Below are 21809 nucleotides of genomic sequence, written 5' to 3' on the forward strand. Positions count from 1 at the left end.
TATGTGATGCATTTGCCAACAAATGTGAGCAGGGAGCCAAGGTACTGGGGAAAAGGGAATAGACTGGCAGGAAAACTCTTGGAATATTGCTGCTAAAAGTCTCAGTGAAGCCCTGCAGCCAAATTTACCCAAAGCTTTGGAGCTGAATGGATTGATCTTTTATAACTGCTGTGGTCCAGCCTAAATTCCTCCCTTTTTTTTTTGCACACCTGGAGTTAGAGAGGTGAGGATACAGCCTTGGGCTTCTCAATTTACACCTTTCTCCCAACTAAGGAAGAGCAGCTCCCCAGCAGCAAGGCAGGCTGGCCCTTCCTCTGCCACACTTCTTGAGGGCTGCATCAGACCTGTGCCATTTTAACCCCCTGTGCTTTCTGCAGAAACCTGATTCTGCTGCAATCCTGGACAGCATCACACACTGGTGGCTCCAGGCACTTGGGGCACAGTTGTGAAATAAATAAATGTCCATGTGCACTACAAGCTTGTCCTAGGAAAGCAAAACCTAACTGGACACAGCAGGTAAACTGGTTCCAGCAAGCATTCGGCAAATGGAAGATCTAGCCCTGCAACTACTGCAGGTAATGAGGAGAAAGGAGGATTACAGGTGACCAAAAAGTGGTTCAGGACCTCAAGGGACAGTATGGAGGAACAGCTGAAAGCTTTCTGCTGTGATAGAAAAGGAAGGGGCATGGGTCCACCTGTGTGTTGAGGAGCTCAGCTCCTCCCACAAAGGCTCTGTAATGATTAGCTTCACCTTGGCAGCAAAGAGGCTTATTTAAGGGAGAATCAACTGATGGCAAATTAAGATCCTCATCCATCCACATATAGCAAAGCTGGAAGATCATGTTGCTGAGAGGGTTTGGTTAGCAGCCATTCTGCTGGTCTGCAGTGGTTCTCCTCAGCAGCATTACAAATAAGGCACTTCCCAAGTCAGCATTTACAACCTGGCCATGGCCAAAGCTTCCCCTGGGGACTTTAGTCTGAGCTCTGTATGCAACACCCATGGAGCAGGAGTGAGGGTGGCTTTGCTCTGCTGCTCCTCCAGCACAAAAATCCTCCCAGGACCAAACCTGCATCAAGGCCCAGGAGAGGTCAGTCTGCAAAAAAAGCACCAGGATGCTCCAGAGGAAAATGTTGGGGATGTGGGCAGTGAGAGCTGGAGCAGAGGTAGCTGTGACTGAAAAGGGCTGGGGGTGTGAGGCACTTCAACCCCCTCAGTTAGTGAAGAGTGTGATGATTCTCACTTTTGCATTTCTGTGGTTTGTCTTGCTGCCTCCTGCAATGCACACACCTGCAGCCTGTTGTGATTTCATTTGTGTTTCCCTGATGGGGTTTGTGGCGTGTTTGGTTTGGTTGGTTATTATTTTCTCTGGGATAACCAGAGATGAAGCTGCAGCCTGTGAAGTGTGGGCAGTTTAACACAGGCTGCACAGCTTGATCCATTTCTGTAATAAGTGTGTTTGCCTCCTGCTAAGGTGCTTCAACCAAGGTCAGTGGAAATAAACACCATGGCCAGGCAGCTTGAGACAATTAACAGAAAGCATAAAGAGACCCAATTGGCCCAGGCTGGTCAGATTAGGGAATAACAGCCTCTGAAAGTCTGTGGTTCAGAGGAGGGAGACGTCTTTGGGTAGGAACTTTTGTCAATTCTCCCTTGACTGATGCAAACCAGCATGATTGTACTGAAGTCAGGGCAAGATGCTCTTTGATCCTGGCTGTATGCTTGGCATATGTGTGCTGAAATTTTTTTCTGAATTTATTTATCAATCTGATTAAGATGTCTTTTATTTTTTAATTTTTTCCCCCAGTCTCCCTACAACTAGTTCTCCTCCTGATATTTTTGATGATGTTAAGACAGGGAATCAGCTTGTCAGGGGATTATTTCTTATGTAGTTTGTTCTGTTTTGTTTTTTTCCAAGGAGCTGGAAACCACAAAGGTCCAAATGAGCCCTGTGGACATCCACAGCAGTTCTGTACCAAGGTGAAAATCTCTCTGACAATTCTGAACAATGAGTTCAGCAACAAAGGCTGGTAGTGGAGCTCCCTTAAACCAAAAGGTATTTCCTATAAATGTCTGTGTTAACATGGCCTTGTGCAGGGGGGATAGTTTTAATCAAGCTGGGTCTGGGAAACCAGGATGTTTTTGACTTAACCTGAAATGTGTTTTGTCTTCCTTTTGACCAGAGGACAGGAAAAGACTTTGTAATAAAAAAACTGCTGGCAAGTGAGGCACTTCTCTTCTGCCTTTATGATCACTGTGCAACCAGGCTTTAATGTTCTGGGAGCAAGTCCCACCAGCTTGTTTCCAGCCATGGTAGGTCCTGAAATAGCAGACATCAGAGCTATGACTGGTTCCTCGACCTAGCAGTGCTATTTTGGCAGCAGGCCCAGGGTTAAACATAACAAGAGTCATTTTCAGTCCTTGCTCTCTTGAAGGTCAGTGGCCCAAATGGTTGGATGTTTGTCTTTGCTGTTTCCGGACAAGGTCTGCATTTTGTAATGATAAGCCAAAATTCAGAGATCCTCCTGTTGGCAATCTCCTGCTGCCTCTAATTGGAAAGCATTTTTTTTTCCCTGAATAAGGATGTCAGGATTTGGTCATTGGCAATTTTTAATTGTTATGACTCTTTTGAGCATGACTATTTCTTGTGGTTGCTCTAAAGGCTCACTGCTCCCTTTTAATCTCCAATCCATGAGTTTCACAGGATAGTGCAGCTCCTTCTCAGCTTTAAGCCCATTAAGCCTGGTTTAGTAGATTTCCAGGTGAGACTTTGACGTCCATTCATCTGCTCAGGTCACATGGAAGATGCAGTCTTCCTCTCAGCAATCAGTCTGCCTCACTCCAGCTTGCCAAAATGCCTTCTGAGATGAGCCTCATCCTCTCTACAGCTCTCTTGGAAAGCTATCAGAGAGGTCAGCCACAAATTGGTCCCATTTTTTCTGCCAGACCTCTCTGGCCTTGGCTTTCTCATCTGGTAGCATGGCACTGTATCTGTGGGGAGGAGGAGGAAAGGCAGTATCAGGGCAGGAGACAAGGGGGCAGCTATTTCAAGAGCAGCACCGAAATGAAAAGGCAGGAGGCAGCAGGAGATTAACCCTTGCAGGACATGCCTGCACCACACAGTGTAAACAGGCAGGAGCTGAGGAATGTGCAGGAAGACCCTGGGCATCATATCCGAACTATTTTTGGACATTCAGAACTGTCCAGTTAATAGAAAAAGGGGTTAGTTAAATGCTAATTGTTTTCCTGCGTTTTCCAGGTGAGTCATGGCAAACACTGCAGCAAGTCAAATTTTGGCAGAAATAGAAAAGTGATACAAAGACACAAGATTTCTCCTAAACCCAGAACCAGGTGGTGGAGGCAAGTACACAAAGGATGGAAAAGGAAGAATACACTGAGCAATAGAGTCAGAGAAAGGCACTTGAGAGCACAGGCAGAGGAGCCTCTGGGGTCCCTGTGTCCAGCCTTTGGACGAGACACAGAGGAGATTTTGGAATAACAGAAGCCCACCTCATGGCAGAAGAGACTCTGGAGCCAAAACCCAAGTGCAAGCAAGGGGATAAAGCTGATAGTCTCCTTATGATTACCATGACAAGGTGAGAGAGGTGATGAACTTACTTTATGGAGTTGAGTGCAAGCTGTTTTAGGGTCCTCAGGTCAGCATTCATCCCTCCTATGGCCATGAACACCTCGTAGAAGTCATAGGAGACTCCCTTTGCCCCAAAGACAGGGGGATCATCGGGGCTGATGACAATGGGGTGCCCCTCAGCCATGAGGTCAGCTGCAGGGTGACTCCTCAAGTCACCTACCAGCAGCAGGACCTGGGTGGGGAAGAGTGGGAGACAACACCAGGCCAGGTTATTGCTGCAGCTGTGTCCCACTGACCCCTGCCAGGGCTGCCTGTGACAGCAGGTCAGGCAGGGACAGGCTCCAGAGGACTGTTCAGAATGTTTTCTGCTCTGAACTGCTGCAGGAGAAACCAGCTTGTCTCCACTGCCTGGACAAGGAGATTAATTCCTTAAATAAATCACTTTAATCAAGGCCAGTGGGGTGAATAACTTGTGCTTGTTTAGAACAATTTGACTGTGAGCCATTCAGGAACAGTCTTTTGGTTGCACATTTGCTGTGGTGTTTAGCTTGAGTGCAGCTGGTGTCAGAATTCTGTCCCTTAAGGCTCACACCAGTAAATCTCCACCCAAAGTATCCTTCCTGCTGCACCCAGGGGACAATGGCACCACAATAATGGGCTGCACAAGAGTTCCCACTGGTTATGAATTCTGCAAAACCAAGGACTCCCAGTTACCATCCCACCTTCTCAGCCTTTGGCCCTCCTGGTTTAAAGTATTTTCAATTATGTCTCTTAAGACACCTCTGTGGCTCTGGGCCTCATCTCCACTAGATGATTGCCTCCCCAAGTCCCTCTAGATAGGAATATAAATTATTTTTTTTCTGACTGGCATTACAAGCTTTATATATATTCCCAGTGTATGTCAAACTGCAGTGTAAGGTGGTGCAAAGGAAACTAAGCTGACTCTCACACCTTTCCAGTGACCCAGCCACAAGAATTAAGCTTTTAACAACATACCTGATTGGAGATGGGACAGACTTCTACAGGAATATCCCTCTTCAGAGACAAACTTTTGGCCACTGGGTGTTTAATGAGAGCAAGCCCATGGCCAATCCTGCTGGTATTCAGTAGCAATGCATCCAGCACATTATTATCCACAGAGGTGCCCTGCCAGTCTGAGCAGAGACAGAAAACAATCACTGCAAGTGCTGTGAGGAAGTAAAGCTGCTCAAACTGCTAGGTGATTTTGTTAATAGATGTCCCAGTTGTGAGGTGAGAGGGTTGTTCATGCTCAGAACTTGCATTTTCAGTGAAACAGGGATCTGAATCTGCCCAGGATGTTGCCCAGCATAGAGATACCCACTCCTCTCACCTGGCTTTAGATATTTACGGTTTTGCTCTTGCAGCTGAGCTAATGATGCTGGACTCCATTAATTGTCAATGGAGAGAAGTAACAATTATTGACGAGTAGCCTGTGCATTAGAATGAGATGTATGGTGGCTTAGAAGTGCTTGTTCCTGCCCGTGGCTGTAAAGGGAGCCCAGGATAACCACACTTTTTCTGTAGATGGCAACGTGTAGCACACAAGGCACAAGTTACACCTGACTCTCATGGTTAGGATAAATCCCACCAATACAGAGTGAATAACATATTGCCAATAATAATACACTGCCCTAGGAATGAAGGCTACATCAGTTACTTTGATGAGCCTGGCCAGTTAAAACTCAAGTCTGGCTCAAACATTATTTCACCTTAAAATGTAAAATGATGGCTGGGGGACTCTGCTGCTGTTGTGGATGGGGAGGGAGTGCTGTTCCAAGGGGGAAATGGCTACTAGTAATAACTCTTACATGTGTCTCCTTGTCCCACCAGGTCAAAGATGCTGAGCAATGTCAAAAGCAGGGAGCAGTAGGTAAGGGAGGGATCCTGTGGGAATGCCACAACTCCAAACTGATACGGGGAGAAGCAGAGGGGAAACTGGTTATGTGCACATGTATGCACACACATCCTCTTGGTACAGCCAGCAGGCAAGCCAGGCTTGCTGCTTCTGCTCTTTGCAAGATTTCAGTCTTGCCTCTCTCTGCAGGCAGTAACAAGCCTTGAGTCCTCATGCTTACCAGTCTCCCCAGCATGGAAGAAGTATGGCAAGTTGACCCCCATGGAATATGGGATGGTCAGGGCATCCTTCAGGTCCCATAAGGAATGACCTTCATCCTCATCACCAACCTGGGGGAAAGCAGAAAGGTATTTTTGAGCACGCTTGGGAAGATGGTGGGACTTACAGCTCTATATAAATGAGGTGCCAGCTGTGCTGAAATTACAATGCTGTGGGGTAGGGAGCTGATTCTTTCAGGGGATTTTGTCAATTACCCTGAACAAAATCCTTAGCTGGAGGATTTGCAATTCATTAACACTGATTTTCAGTGCAGCAGCCGAGGTTCTGGCTCTGGTATACAACATATGCCACGGTGTATTTGTGGTTGTATCACCAGGGGTTAATGTGAAGCCCCAGAAGAAATACAGTTACCAGGTCGAAGCCTGCCAGGGTGTCTGGGAATCGGGCTCTGAGTGCCATGGCAGTGAGGATGTCTTCTTTAATCTGGGAAACATTCAGCATCCTAGAGAGCAAGAGAGAGAAAGAGCTGCAGAGGCTGACTCCCATGGGCCTGCCTTCTCGGGGTTTGAGTTGTGAAATGGGGCCCCCAGGGGTATTTCCAAAATGCAGGTTCCTCCTGAATCTGACAACCAGCTTCGGGTCTCTAGAGGGACAGCAGCAGAAAATTGATATTTTGAAAGGAAACCCATGAATGACCAGGAAATGCCTGGCTAGACCCTGCTGTCACTTGAGTTGAGGCATGCTTGTCTAACTCACTGGTTTTCCCATTTACCAAGCAGGGGAGGGAACACAACAGTGTGGAGAGAAAATATTTAATTTTTTTTTTCTTTCCTCCCAGCTGTCTTGTTGGGAGGTGAGGCAGTAACTGCATTTCTTACATTTAGGTTTCTTCCAGCCTATGTGTGACTCCTTGTCACACCAGATCAGACATGGTGAGTGATGTGACACCTACAGTCAAGAACAGGTAAGGGAGGGGTGATATGGGAATGCCACAGCTCCAAACTGATATGGGGAGAAGCATAGGGGAAACTGGCTATGTGCACATGTATGTACACACATCCTCTTGATATGTGAGCCAGTAACTGCATTTCAACAGAGTTTTACATTTAGGTTTCTTCCAGCCCTATCAGACTTCAGTTTCTGGGTGCATTTTGCAGAATGTGTCCATACTCAATCTGGCCAGAGAGGCAAGCCAGCTCTGAGCTGGAGAGGGCATGGTGCCAAACCAGAGCGAGTAAGCTCTGCTGAGAGGTCTGCTCCTCTTGCTGAGGATCACCTCACATGACTTCATGGCATCTGGCTGACTTGGAGAGCAGCCTTGTGCCCGGGCAGCAGCACGGACATACCGTCCACAGGCTGCATGTGCAGGGTCCCACTGGGACCTCTGCCCCTCCCAGTGCCCAAACTGGGGCACTGCTGTCACTGCCTCAGTCTCTGCAGGGAGAGGAGAGCAGGCACAGCTTGGACACGCACACACAGAGCCCTGCCTGGCTCATTCCAGCTCCCAGAGCTCATGGATACTCCTCTGAGTCCGCCCCGCTCGCTTCGCACGTAGGCAGATTTTATAGATGAATTCTCATCCTCAGCCTTTTACCCACGCCAGGGAATGCTTCAGGAGTCAACATCCCGGCTCTATAAACCCACGTGGACATTGCCAGCTCAACTTTGGAGCTCCAGCCCAGCCTTTAGCATTGCTTCTCCCAGCCCTCTGCCCACATCCAATGCAGCCACTCAGCCCTGCTCAGCCTCTACCTGTGTGCTGCAAATATAACCTTGGCTCCAACAAAGTCTGGGTGCTCCTTCACAAACTGCCTGGTCACCTCCTGGTAGGTTGCCACAGACCATGATTTATCGTGCCTGGTGCCGTCCAGCTCGTACACCTGCAGCGTGGAAAGTGTGTGAGGAGCAGTTGGTTACAGGAGCTGTTTTATTGGGAGGTGGGAGAAATAAAGTGACAAAAGCCTTGGGAGAAGCAGAGTGCTGCAGGTCCTGAGAACAGGGCAGGAAAACAAAAGCAGCGAAATCTGTGCAGAACATTTTCTTCTTCAAGCCTTTGCTAGCTGGCAAGAGCCAAGGAGTAGGTTTCCTCCCTCCTGTGTGATACAAGTTTCTCAGCGTTCAGGCGTGGCAAGCAAATGCCCTTGAGAACCCAGAGGAGACCATGACCCCTTACTCCTGTCTGTATCCAATGCTGGAGTGTTTTGTCCAGCTGTCTGGCAGCTCACACATGCTCTGTGCCTTGCAGTGGCAGTCTGTCAGCCCAGGCAGCCCCAAGGCACGCGATGGCTGAGCTCCATAAGCCACCAGCTGAGCTGGGCTCCTGCTCCCTCCCCTCTGCCAGAGGTTTGCTTCCTGACCTTGAGCTAGTCTGGCCATGCTTTCCCGGGTCTCTGCCTGCAAACTGAGATAAAGAATCCTTTTGGGCTGCTCTGTCTCATAAGCTTGCTCTGGAGGTTCCTCACTAGCAGGGCAGTTCTTAGGGTTTTTGCCCTGATTTCAGCAGGGGTGGAGACCCTAATGCCCCATTGATATTATCCCACAAAGACCCTGCCTGGAGTCACTCACAGACAGCAGCACTCCACCAATTCTCCTCTCACCCTTCTTTTTTCTGTCACCTTTCTCTTCCAGCCTTCAACAGCTCCACTTCACCTCCTAATTTCCTCTCTGGAGCTGCCCCCCTCGCAGAGCCCCCACTCCATCACAATGTGGTGTCCCCCTTGCAGGCACCAGCAGCCATGGGGCAGCTGCAGATGCTCAGAGGGAATTTTCCCCAGCTGCAGCCCATGGGAATGTGAGACTTTACACAGCTGAATCTGCAAACACAGCTGGGCTTACAGGGCTTTTCCACAGTGTTTGCTGTTTCGCACTAAATCCCACTTTTTCATTTACTTTACCTCAGGGGCTGCTCCTGGCAGCCTTTGCTGCAAGGAGAGATTGTGCAGTGTCAGCTTTGCTGTCCCAGCCTTGTGTAGGATCACCAGCATCTTGCTCACACCCTGCTTACCTTGACTTTCCCCAGGAAGCTTTTCCCTGCCCTGTCAGCCCAGCTCCAGCCTGCCTGGAGCTCACAGCACAGAGCCCCAGGGCTCTGCAGGCTCTCACAGCATTAGGAGCTGGATGGGAAGCAAATCTTCCCTGCCAAGCCTCTCTTCAAAAGGACTCTCTAAGAGCTGATGGTAAAGGCAGGGTGTTTTCCAGTCAGCCCATGCACTTGTATCCTGGCAGATGCTCTTGGCCTGGAAATCTGTATGGCCACAGCACAGGCATGTTGACATTGATGTTATTTTCTCTTTCCAGGTACCCCAAAGACAGCTGGTGGCTGAATTCAGAGCAACTGGCTTATAGCAACCCCCAGCAAAGTAAGATGCATGTAAACTTTGTGGACTTTTCCACATCCCTTTTTTTTTTTTCCCTTTGCAATGCATCCTTCTCCTCTCAGGACTGACAGAAGTCCCACGCCCAGGGAGTCCTGCATGGAGCTGGGCTGGAGAATTGTACAGGAAAGGTGTGTCTGCAGTGACAAAACTGTCACTGGGAGAGTGGGAACACTGTTAGGGTGGTGTAGTCTGCTGGTGCTTGGGGAGGCATTAGGGCAGAGTGGGTTTGTAGGACAATCTGACCAGCTCTGGGTGACCAGCAGGGAGAAAGGCCTGAACTATTCCCAGATTTTGGTGTTAATGGCAATGAAAGGGAGCAGTTCATACTTCACGCACACAGGCAAAATTTTAGGTTGTCTGCAAATTGTGGAAGGTTGTGTTTTGCCAATTGATTGACTCGCCTATTCAGAGCAATTGTTCTGAAATAAGCGGAGGATTTGAAATAACTGTTCCAGAATAAGTCTCTATTCAAGACAGGAAATTTGTTCAGAGTAGCTGCCACAGAACAGGTGATTCTGGTGCAGACAAAACTGAGCTACAATTTCCCACTGAGCAAGATTTTGACACAGCTCCCAGTCTGACTGTAAAACGTAGTTTTGTGCCTGTGTCACAGCAGGTATCTCCCTTAGCCATTAAGAACAAAGAGTCTCTCACTTTCATCCCCCTTGCTTGTGCAAATCTCCAAGAAAGACATTTAAATATGATCAAAGTTTTCCAGCATCCTTAGAAGGACAGGCATGCAAACATCCAAAAACTAAATTCAAGAAAACCTGTGGAAAAACATGGATTTAACAGACTGTGAGAGAAGCCAAACCCCACATACCGCAGGCAGGATTGCTCTTATCTCAACATACTGTATGTTATCTTCATAGAGCTCCAGCAGCCCCTGGTAGAAATAGGCCTTGAACACAGGTGCATAGCAGATAAGTCCTGAGGCAGTGAGAAAGATTTCTTCAAATCTTTTCCAAATGGAAGCCTGAGAGGGGTAGGCCAGCTCAGGGGCATCTGTCACCAGGGTCAGGTTTCTCAGCAAGCTATAGAAAAGGGAGGAGAGAAGGAATGAGGAGAGCAAACAGAGCCTGTGGGCATTGCAGTACAGCAGTGACTGGTGCAACTGGGAAGAAGCATTCAGGTCATTTTTCTGCCTGCTGTATTTACTGCATATTACAGAATCTGTATGATACATGTTGAGCTGTAAGCAGGGTAGGAGTAGGTGCTTAAAACCTCCATTTTTTGAAGAAATAGAGTTACAAATGCAAGTATTGTGCTTTTACATCAATTATACTCTGCTACCCAGGGTATCCCAATGCTGTGAAAGAGGCATACACGTTCCTCCTGCAGACAATGTGTTTTCCCAAGAATCTTCAATGCGCAGAAGATGAAACAACACTTGTTCCTCTGTTCAGCACCTGAAAGGCAGACTGAGTTTACAGGAGATGCCACCAACTGGGCCACCACCAACCTGCTTGCTGAGCCTGTAAGTTGTCCTGGTACCTTTGTATTGTCAAAATATGCCAGCTAAAAAAATGCAAGGGAGAGACAATCCTGGATCAGAAATCCTTTTTCCCCACCAGTGAGAACAAACCTGATGCCCTGCCTGCCTTGCTGGTAGCTACTTCAGGGGAACAGCTGATAAGAATCTCAGCCCTGTGATGGAAATGTATTTATTTCCTCCGTATACTCAGCTGGCATAGAAGCCTCTTTCAGAAATCCAGAGAGACAGTGGGTAGCTTTATCAGGAGAGTTTAAGGGAGAAGGAAATTGCAAGATTATCTAATTGTGGGTGACAGCTTGCATTTAGGCATCTGTGCCACACCACCATCCTCTGGCAAGCTGATAGTCTTCATCCCACCCTGAAGCTTTGCCCTCCTTCTTCTACCTAAAGAGTAGTTCATAATAAATTTCTCCTACCAGTGGGCAATGCAGGGGTGATTAACCTCATTTCTGGGTGGACAAATGGAAGCCATCACAGAAACCTCCAGATGTTTTCTTGCTGGCCCAGTGCTTATCTCGTGTCAGGGGCTAAGCAGGTTCAGACAGAAATACCTTCAGCCATGCTTCAGCTTTCATCTGAGAATATTGTTTCCCCTCAATAACAGCTACTGATCTTTAATAGTGTTTCCTGTTTGATGTCTTGGCCCCCATCCTCGTGCAGTGCTCTGCTCTGTTATATGGGAGGTGTGGCTTTGATTTGTGATCTTATTATCTTCATCCAGGACACTTCTGTGGATGGAATTAAACCCCTGCAGCCCCCCTACAGATGTAAAATGTGATCTGGTCCAAACCCATAAACTGAGACATCCTGGACAGAGATGCCTTTTGAATCCCTCCATCCTGCCCATAAAACAGAGCCTGTTCCCCCAGGATTTTCTGCTGTTTCCCCCTCTAAGGATTCTCTTCCAGGGGCTGCACTTTCATTTCTTCCTCACTCTGTTAATTTCTCCACCAAGAACAATTTTAGACGCAAACCTGTATGTAAAAGAGATGCTACTACTGCTAAGGATGAGACTCTAAATGCTCCACAGCCGAGAAAACTCAGAGATAAGGTTTCCACAGCAACTTGGGCTCTGCCCTCCCATGAATTACAATAGGGGCTTTGGTGCCATTACCACAGGACACTGGGCAACCCCAGCTACTGTTCAGTAATCCAGTAAACCAGAGAGGACCGAGCTGGACCACGGAAGGGGCGAGGAGGAGCAGCAGCAGCAGGAGCATCCCTTAGAAATCAGGGATGCGGGAGCCAGGAGCTCCTGGCCAGGTGTGCAGGGAGGTTTCGAGTGGGAAGAGCTGGGGGAAAAGAGATTTTTTTTCCCCTTTCCCTCATGGTCCCCTCCAGCTGGGCACAGTGGAGAGCACCTGCCAGGAGCTGAGCACGGGAGGGAAAAACCTCCCCGTGGATCAAAAGGTCCTGCAAGGCCCTTCTCACCCCTCCAGGCAGCTCCATTTCAGATAAGAATGGCTGGTTAGTTGGGGTCCCACTGCTTTTTTCCCTTGCCCTGTGAGAATTCAGCTCCTCCAGCAATGGGCACACACAGGGCTCAGCTCCCCGCCTTTAAATCTGGCTGTACAAACTCCTGGTTGTTTACTTAGCCTGTGCTCCTGGGGTAGAAACAGCGATAAATCCCCGCACCACCCTGCTCCTAAAAGCACATAAATCAAATTGTACTTCTCTTTATAATCCCCTTCCCTTTGAGACTGATTATTGATCCTTACAACTGTTGAAGATTTATTGCATAATAGTGATCCATCCTTGATAACCAGATAATCTCCTAAGGGTTTGGGGGGCTTTTGCCATCAGTAGCTCATGCAGATGGGGCAAAGCTTCATAAATACAATTATTTTTTTTTCTTCTTTTCTGGAATGGGCCTTCACCAGTGATCAGGTGCAGACTACAAATAGCCTTCCATGTCATGTCATATATGCACTGAACAATGCTATTGCAATGCATATGCCCCAAAGCGGCACAGCTAAAATGACCAGCCAAGGGTTATTTATTCTCAACTGTGGCTTTGCTTCCTCTTTTCCTGGGTTTTTTCCCCCCGTTTTCCTTTCCCTGTGCTATATAATACAGAAGTGAAAGGTTTTGCTGCCTTGTTTTTAAAGGGATGCTTTTCCCTGCTCCTGATGGGTAATTATGCCCCTCTCCTCACCGGAGTATCTAAATGTCTTCCAGTGGTGCATTAAATAGTGTGACTAACATCTGTCACATGTGGTTCATTCCCTTTCTCTCTCTCTCTTTCTCATCCCCTCTTCTTCTCCCCAAGGGGAGACTTGTAGAGGGAGCAGAGTGCTTTGTTTCTGTAGTGGATTTTTTATTCCTTTCTTTCCCCCCCACGCTGCCCTATTTTTCTGTGAGATAAGGCAGGCAGGGGACACGGAGGGGAAGGTGATGGCAGCTTGGGCAGCCACCAGCACCCAGGGGAGCTGTCCCTGCAGCCTGGGCCGTGGTGTCAGCTCCCTCACAGATGACTTCATCCTGGTGATAGAGAGCTCTGCTGGGCACAGCCTCAGTCCTTGGGTTGCTGGGGGCTGGTATTTTACAAATATCCTGAATGTCAATGCTGCTTCCCTAAATATCTGGGGGTATGCTCTTGCTTTGGAGATGTGGCAGCCATTGTGTTACTTCTTGAGGGGAAAAAATGTCATTCTCCTGTATCGTAATTGATTGTGAAGAAAATAAGTGAGGATTGTTTTTCCTTTTAAGTCTGAAAGCAAAATTCCCTTCCTTTTGCTGTCCCTTGGCCCATGGTCTCCTGGCTCTCCTAAGAGCATCCTTTTGGAAGCTTACCAGTAACACAATTCTCTGGGGTCTTGGCCCATGAGATGTGTGTTTTGAATAGGAATGATTAGACCTTCTCTTGAGGGAAACAAACAAAAGGAGTCCCTTCCAAAGCACACACACACACACATTAGGTGTGTGAGTGTACCTAAAAATGCAAACAGCAAAAATCATGCAGGTTCCCCTTTGTTCCATCCCCTCCTGGCCAGAAATGCTGCAAGGTGAAAGAGGTGCAGCTTCTCAGAAACGTTTCCATTGTTCCTTCACATTTGCTGATCCACCCTGTCTTGCATGAGAGCCCTTCCCTGCTGCCATATTCCCTTGGCACTTCCTTGAAACCACCCAACTATCCATCCGTTCTTTCCTCTGACATCTGCTTTCTCTCAGCTTGTCAGTGCTCAAGGGCAGAGAGGAGTGCAGGAGAGAGGTAGCCTGGGATGCACATGTTCAAGAGACTGGGAGAGTTTCCAGAAACTGAGAGGCAGAACAGATTGGGGCCTATTCCTGGCTAGAGACCTATTTCCAGACGGCCAAAAAACATTCCTAACCCCTAGACTAGTGCCCAGGGATTAGATGAAAATGGGAGGGGAAGTGCCTCAGTGTGGCTGTTGTTGGTGTGTTTGCACATTATGCTTAATGACTCCTCTGTGATTTTGTGGTGATGAGCACAGAAGGGCAAGAAATGAAGGACAACGTACTCAAATAGATAAGTCAGCACCCAGGATATGAGATATCCAAGTTTGCTCTTGGCTCAGGCACATGTTTGCTGAGGAAAATCACCTCATTGGGCCCTGCCTCAGTTTCCCCTCCACATTTGGGGAGCCCCTTGCAGTGAGGCTGTGTCTTGTGTCCCCATGCAGTGCCTGCCACTCTGCAATCCTGCTCTGACTTGTGGCCACTAAACAGTCAGACAAGCACAAAAAAAGAAGAATGTGGCAATGCTACCTCTGAAAACAAATGTTTCCACACAGGAACAGAGGGAACCACACAATGCACAGCCCCAGTCACCCAGGTGGACAGGATGCCCTGCCCTTTAGCCAGAAAGTGGCATCATGGCTTGGAAACTCAGCTGAAAACAAGTGCAATGAAGGGTTGCTCCTTAGAGCACTTCTAAATGCCCACTGCAATTGCTTGGCCTTTAAGGAAGTGAAGCTGTTTCAAAATCCAATCCCCTGCACGTTATTTATGGGTCTCCTGGTGTGGTTGAAGAGAGCTGCTGCTGTCATCTTTCCTTCCTCATCACTCCCAGCAGAAATGGAAGGGAGCTAATGGGGAACCTGTTTTCTCTCTGGAAGACAGAGATAAGTGACTTCTCACTGGATCTTATTTCTTCCATCACAGTGGCAGGGCAGTTGAGCCTCAGGATATAAAAGGTCAAGAGCCCAGGGTCTGGCATCACTTTCTCCTTCCCTTCTGGACCTCCATAAGAGAGGGATGGTGGATGCCCTGGAGAGACAGACCCCTCTGCCCTGCCCTTTGCTGGTTTTGTGGAGGGAAGACAATACCATCCCACAACTCTGGAAGGAAGTTCCTCAGCTTCCCAACCTGACCTTCTTCCCAGACAGCTTCCACATGGAGGGAACAGCAGCTCACTAAGAATTAAAAGGTCTCTATTTAAGAGCATACAACCTCACTGAAGAGCACTGCAGTAAAACCCACCAAGTTTCACTTCGGAAATGCTGGAATTAGGGTCATCTGCATTGCCTTAACCCAGCCCTCTCCTTGTGTGTTGGCATGGCGATGCTGCCTGTCATTACATGACACCCCACCCTCTGTTTTTTCTGCAGCCCCCAGCCCCTGGAGCGCTGGGGACAGCCGTGCCCTCTGAATGGATGGCTACTCAATATTTCCCTTTGTCCTCATCGCTCAGTATCTGACTTCATGCATTATTTAGGTGCTCTCTCCAGCCCCCCACACACCACAGCAGAACTGCTTGCTTCCTCTTGGCCTTTTCAGCACGGCTTTGTCCCGGGATCAATGGGATGGGGAGATAGGATTCTGTCTTCCCATCACCAGCGGCTGGAGGGGGAGCCAGGCTCTTCCCAGCCACCTGTGAGTGAATAAAGGCCAGGTGGGTTCAGACCAGCCTGGTCCTGATAAAAGGCTGCCAGCAGTAAAGGCAGGAGCTGCCTGCAGGGAGAAGAGCTCCTGCAGGAGGGTGAGTGATGCCCTGGGGAGCTCCTGCAGGAGGGTGAGTGATCCTTTGGGGAGCCAGCTGAGGTGTGAGCACCTGGGCAGCTGCAGGAGCCTTGCCTGTAAGGGCAGAATCTCTGTTAGCAGGAGGGTGTTTGAGGGGAAAGAGCCCCCAAAGCAGGCAGGGGTCCTGTCTGTGGGGTTCCTTGGCTCAGCCAGTGCCCAGGAACCTGAGGAGCCTGTTGGGAATGAGTGCTGCACATTGGTGGGTGCCAGTGGGGCTTCAAAGGCAAGCCTCAGAAAACAAGTTTGGTGTTTGGGTTGGGTTTTATTTTGGGAAGTTTGAGGGGTTTTGCTAGTGTAACCATTAACATGAAGAGTTTGCCCAACTTCTTGCTCGAATCAAAACAATGACTTTGCAAAGGGCTTTTTCTGCTGTTGGGGAGAGCCTGTTCATCAGCTACCTGGCTCCCTCATCCAGTTTTTGGATACCTCACTGGATGAGGCACCATGCAGTCCTGTCCCACACTGAGAGCCCATTCAGCCTGGGTGCTGAAGAGAGCTGGGCACTGCTCTCTTAAATCTACTTAAACCACTGTCCTCAGCATGTCTGTGCAGAGGGCCAGAGTGAGTGTGCAGAGAAAAATTCAGGTTTTTGTGGTCCCTGACTCTGGCTTAGTTAATGCAGCAGCCTTCAAGCTCTTACATTGCTGTTTGCTTTTCCATGTGCACATCCCTAAATGGAGCCCTCACTTCCAGAGCAGTGAGAAATGGGAAAGCTGGACCACAGTGATCCTGTGTGAGCTCCTCACTTCCAGAGCAGCAGCAAAGGGGAAAGAATCACAATCATCATGTTGGAAGAGACCTCCAGGACCATCAACCCAACCCTAACCTCAACTAAACCATGGCACCAAGTGCCACATCCAGTTTTTTCTTAAACACCTCTAGAGATGGTGAATCCACCACCTTCCCAGGTAGGCCATTCCAATACTTTATACCCTTTCTGCAAAAAACTTTTTTCCTGATATCTAGCCTGTAGCTGGACCAGAGTGGTCCTACATGAGCTCCTCACTTCCACAGCAGTGAGAAATAGGAAAGGTGGACCAGAGAGCTCCTACATGAGCTCCTCACTTGCAGAGCAGCCAGCAAGCAGAAAAACTGGACCTGAGTGCTTCTCCATGAGCTCCTCACTTCCAGAGCAGGGAGCAAAGGGGAAAACTGGATCACAGTGTTCCTACATGAGCTCCTCACTTGCAGAGCAGTGAGAAAATGGAAAAGCTGGACCAGAGTGATCCTACATGAGCTCCTCACTTCCAGAGCAGCAGCAAAGGGGAAAATTGGACCAGAGTGCTTCTCCATGAGCTCTTCACTTCTACAGCAGCCAGCAAGCAGGAAAGCTGGACCAGAATGTTCCTACATGAGGTCTTCACTTGCAGAGCATCAGCAAAAGGGAAAACTGGACCAGAGAACTCCTACAGAATGCTGCCACGGGACACCATCAGGCTCATCACCGGCTCCTCACTCACCCTCTGTCAAATTCGGCCACGTCGCTGAGCTGTCCCCGGTAGGTTTCCAGCAGCAGCCACTGGGAGCACTGGGCCGGTAGGTGGGCAGGGCGGCTCTGGGAGAAGCGGAAGCGCACGGAGCCCGAGGAGGTGAAGCAGATGTAGCAGCCGGGCAGGTAGGAGGCATTGTACACCAGCCAGCCCGCATCGAGCATGGCCAGGTCGTGCAGGTGGAGCACAGCACCTGGTGGGGGGGACAAGGACATCCCCATGAGCCCGAGCAGCTGGGATGGAGGTTTGGTGTGATGGTGGGTTGTTCACCCATGCAGGGGTGTCTGGAAATGCTTCTAGAAGGCTGTGAGTGCCCCAGGCTGGTGGATGTGGCCACCTCCTCAGCAGGCACTGGGCAGGCAGAGTGTGACAGCTCCCTGGGAGCACAGGGAGGGGGGAAATCGATGGGGAGCTCTGCTGCTCCACTGGGATGGAAAATGCTCTGAGTTATTAAAGGTCTTTCAGACAGACTTTGCTTTGAGCTGGCTCAGGCCCCACTGATATAAAGATAAACTCGCACAGGAGGCAGCAGTTTTACAAGGCACACCTCAAGCTAAGCTCTGTACCTAAGCTGTTTGGATCCCAGCTTCAATTTTTGTGTCTCTTCTCTCAGCTCTCTGGAGCTCTGGCACACACCACAATCCCAGACCACGTTACTCTGGGGAATTGCACTCAGATGCAGAAGTGCAATTTACTTCTGTGCCTTATCCAAAGCATGTTCCCTTACATTGTACATCTGCTGCTGGCCATGAGGGGCCTCTGGGGTGCTCTGTTATTGTGCAGTATGTTGGCAACTGCCAGTCTTGCTGGCACAGGAGGCACCCTCTGTCTGCTCACCTTCCTTATAATTTCATTTTGCTGAAATCTCTCCTTTTCCAAAGATTCCCGGTGTTATTGGTGCTTGAACTAAGCCTCACCTTTGTGAAGGGAAGATACTGTGAGAGCTGAAGTCTTAGATATGTATTTTATTAGTTCGGGAGAGACCTCTTAGTCTAAATAGCTTAGATGCCCTCAGGGGTAAAGGGAGAACACCAATAGCATGAACAAGACACAAGACTGGCATGTATTCGACATTAGATTAAGTTCCAGACTATAATTTATAGTGGAATAATCTGATAGAGACTCATGTCTATGACCTCCAACTAAGGAAGGTCTGGCTGTGAAGATGCTGAGGAGCTGTGGCTGCTGCTCTCAGCAGAGCTGGTGCACCAGGCTGGGGATGCTGCAGCTGCCTGACCCTCCTCTGGCTGGCAAAGTCACTCCTTCCCTGTGTGAGCAGCAACAAACATTATAATAGTGCTTGAAACAACAGGAGCTTCCATGGGCTCTGATCAAGTCCTGCTCAAACAGCTACAGGGATGTGATCTTGGCCCTAAGAGCTTACAGCCCTTGCAGAGATTCCAAGAACACATTTTAACATTGTCTGGATTGAAAAGTGTTAATTATTTGTTTTGACTCCCTCTTGGTATCAGTGATACTGGAGGTGAAGAGGGGAGTGCTTTTAAATTCCTAACTGTTCAATCCAGCCATGAAAGGATAATGACATTTCTGACACACTAATTGTTTACAGTAATGGATTAGGATGCTGCAAGGCCGGGATCTGCATCCCACAGCAGACACTGGGAGGGAGAAGTTGGGAAGATTGCTCAGAGCCACATCCAATCTGCTGTGAACACTTCCAGGGATGGAGCAGTCACAACTTCTCTGGGCAAGTGTTCCAGTGCCTCACTGCCCTCTGAGGAAAGACTTTTATATCTAACCTAAATCTCTCCTCTTTTAATTCAATACTGATCCCCCTGGTCCTGTCACTACCTGCCCGTGTAAAAAGTTGCTTTCTCACCCTTTTATAATCCTTTAAGAGCTGGAAGTACACAACAATCAAAGAAGAAGATTTCAGTGTTAGAGGTAGCCCTTTCTTCCCCTAGTGCCCCCAGAGTTTCCAGAAGAGTTCCAGGTCTGCTACAGAACCACCTGCAGAAACACTTTTTGGGGAATGCAACACTTTTGGCTAGGATACAGAATAAGACAAGGCTGGTGGGATGCAGAATAAGACAAGGCTGGTAACCTGTTTGTGGAATGTGTATGTGGGGAAAAAGAGAAGCCCTGGCTGGAACATGCTAATGTTTCAGTAAATGGGAATCTCTGTTATTTCTTGTCTTTGCTTCCTCTGCTCCTTCTCCACTCCTGAAAGACTTAAGGATCCATATTTTAAGTTAAACCAAACGCCATAATTGCTGGAAATGTGCATTCATCCAATCCATCCCCCTCTTCCTCTCTCCCCCTACCCCATCCCTGAGCTCGGAGTCAGGGCTTTTCCTGGAACCCAATGAGCACAATTCACAGCTCCCATAACTTTGTCTCCCACATCCTGTGCTTTGTCCCAGCTCAGAAAGCAAAAGGTGAGAAAGGATGAGTGAGATGAGGCTCCCTAAGCCCAGCCTACCTTTTGGCATGCGCTTTAGGATGCTGAACACCGCGCTCTGATCAATGAGGCTTTTTGCCCTGAAGAAGTGCATGCTTGGAGGAAACTGTCCTGTACTCATTGCTGTTTCCACTTCCTTCTTCTTGAGATTCACCAGCTTTGTGCTGAGCTGCTGCTCTTGCCTGCTCAGCACCAAGTTGCCACCTGTCTGATGGGCTTTCTCCTCCTGCATCAGGGAGTCCCGGTCCTTCCAGAGAGGGCTGGGAAGGCAGAGGGGAGCCAGGCTCAGGAGAAGGAATGCCAGCCTTACACCTTGCCCAGGTGGAGGTTTCATCTTAGAGCTGCACCTTGACAGGGAGAAAAGACTGAAGAGTTAGCAGAGGTCAGAAGGTGGCACCTGGGCAATGGGATGTGAAGTTGTTGGGTCATTGAGTTAATGGGATGCTCAGTACTGGTACCAACATCCCCTGAATTTAGGGCCAGTGGATCAGCACACCCCTTATGGCTGCTGATGGCACACAGCAAGGCTGGGTAGGGTGAGGAGAAATTGCTCCTTGGGTCAGACTGGCAGCACATCTTGCAGTAAAGGCAAAGGTCCCGCCCTGGAAGGGGGAATTGGTGGGATCAGGATGCTGCTTGCCAGCTGGGATGGAGCCTCACTGAACAAGGGGTGCCAAGGTGCTGGCTGTGCTCACAGTGTCCAGGTAAGGGGCTTGGCATGAGCTTATCAGACCCCAATTCCCTCCTGTTGAGAGAAGATCCTGTTGCACCCTTATAATACATTCCTGCTCCCCAAAGGGTTAATTTATGGGCAAAACCCCAAGGCTTCCTCTGCAGCAACAGAGGGGTGTCCTTCCCTTGCAATCCCAGTAGAAAGGGGATGGAAATGAGACCATGGGAGTAGTAAGAGCTCACAGGAGACAGGCATGTGTGAGCTCTCAGAGCTCTCCCTCCCCCCAAAAAGCACAACTGCAATATAATCCTCCAACACCACCCTCCATGCCAACCTCCCCAGAGCAAAACAGGCTGGAGAAGGGCTCAATATTTTGAAATAAGCCTGTGTGAATTACACAGAAATGCCCTGCTTGTGCACTTCTCCATCTGTGGGTCCCCAATCCCAGGGTTGAAAGTATGCAGGGCAGCAAACAGAGCAGCCCCATAGCAGGCCTGGCTTTGAGCTTAGAAAAAGAAAACATCCCAAAGAAAAGTGTTATCTCCTCCGTGCTGAGACTGAGCTCACTTACTGTTAACCCTTCTCCTGCCGGCGTGCGGAGCCCACGCTGGGGAGAGCCGGGAGCGTTGTCCCAGCAGGGATAAAGATGCACAGCAGGGTCTGTCCCGGAGCCCGGCACACCGAGTTCCTCTTCCTGTGCTGCCGCCCAGCTTTTATTTCACCCCGGCTTCATGAATATATAAGGAGGAGGGAGGAGAGGAAGCAGGGGAGGTGATGAGAAAAATGGGACGGAGGGGCAGCGGCTGATTCCTGGCACACAAACTCAGCTTTTAAATCTCCTCCGGTGCAGGGAAACTCCCAAAGCCCGCTCGGTGTCCCAGGAATACTCACAAGCTTGGAGATTTAATCTGATATAGGGAGTTTGATGCCAGCGACACTGCGAGCTCTGCTCTCTAATGCTTTTGCAGCTGAGAAAAGAGCGATTTGTACCTTGAAATTAAGTGGTCTGTATGAGTGAGGCAGGCAAATCCAGCAGGGATAAACTCCAGCCTGGGAACAAAGTCAGGTGTAGGTGAGGATGGACTTTTTTTTTTTTTTTTTTTTTTTTTTAATCACAGCAAATACGGTAATTTCTAAAATTTTCAGTTTTATTTCACACAGTTCAACGGGCTGAGTTTTAAACCACTTAAAACAGATGTTACATAAACGGCTCCCAGGGGAGAGCAAAGTCCATTTGGTTTCATTTGGTCAAAAAAAATTAATCATTTTAAATATTGAAAAAGAAGAGAAAGGTTTTGTAAGTTAAGAACTATTGAAAACAACACACAGCAGTCCCAAAGATTGTTTTTGAGGCAGAGAGAGCAGAGTCTGGTCAATGATATATTAAATTTCATTAGCTGGCACTACAAGAAGAGACTGAAAGCAGAGTGTTCAGGCTGCCCACCCTCCCTGACTGTCCCAGCTGGACATTTGCCAGCTTTCCCTTCTTTCCTGGTCCCTTCACTCTCTGCTGTCACTAAGATCAGTCCCAGCATCTGTGCAGGGATCCCAAATACTCCCTAAATCCTGATGAGGAAGCATTTGCAGAGGGTGGCTGTGTCCCCTTGCCTGCTCCTCAGCAGGATGGGAATTCCTTGAGTCTCTAGATGATCCTGCTCCCAAAAAAGGGAGATCAGTGGAGTGCAAA

At 48.8% G+C, this 21809-nt stretch overlaps 1 protein-coding gene across 1 annotated transcript; it reads right to left on the reverse strand.

Annotated features, from left to right (window-relative positions):
- Positions 1-281: 281 nt before the first annotated feature.
- ADA2 (adenosine deaminase 2) lies at positions 282-21608 on the reverse strand. The gene is made up of 10 exons (XM_083858763.1): positions 20694-21608; positions 19471-19796; positions 16998-17220; positions 9883-10093; positions 7435-7562; positions 6094-6184; positions 5684-5792; positions 4584-4741; positions 3617-3819; positions 282-2989 (listed from the first exon to the last, which is right to left on the reverse strand). The coding sequence occupies exons 2-10, from the start codon at positions 19781-19783 to the stop codon at positions 2881-2883; spliced, it is 1545 nt and encodes a 514-aa protein (XP_083714889.1). The 5' UTR covers positions 19784-19796; positions 20694-21608; the 3' UTR covers positions 282-2880.
- Positions 21609-21809: the final 201 nt, after the last annotated feature.

The sequence above is a fragment of the Zosterops lateralis genome, assembly GCF_965231275.1.
Source record: "Zosterops lateralis genome assembly, chromosome: 4".
Taxonomy (NCBI): domain Eukaryota; kingdom Metazoa; phylum Chordata; class Aves; order Passeriformes; family Zosteropidae; genus Zosterops; species Zosterops lateralis.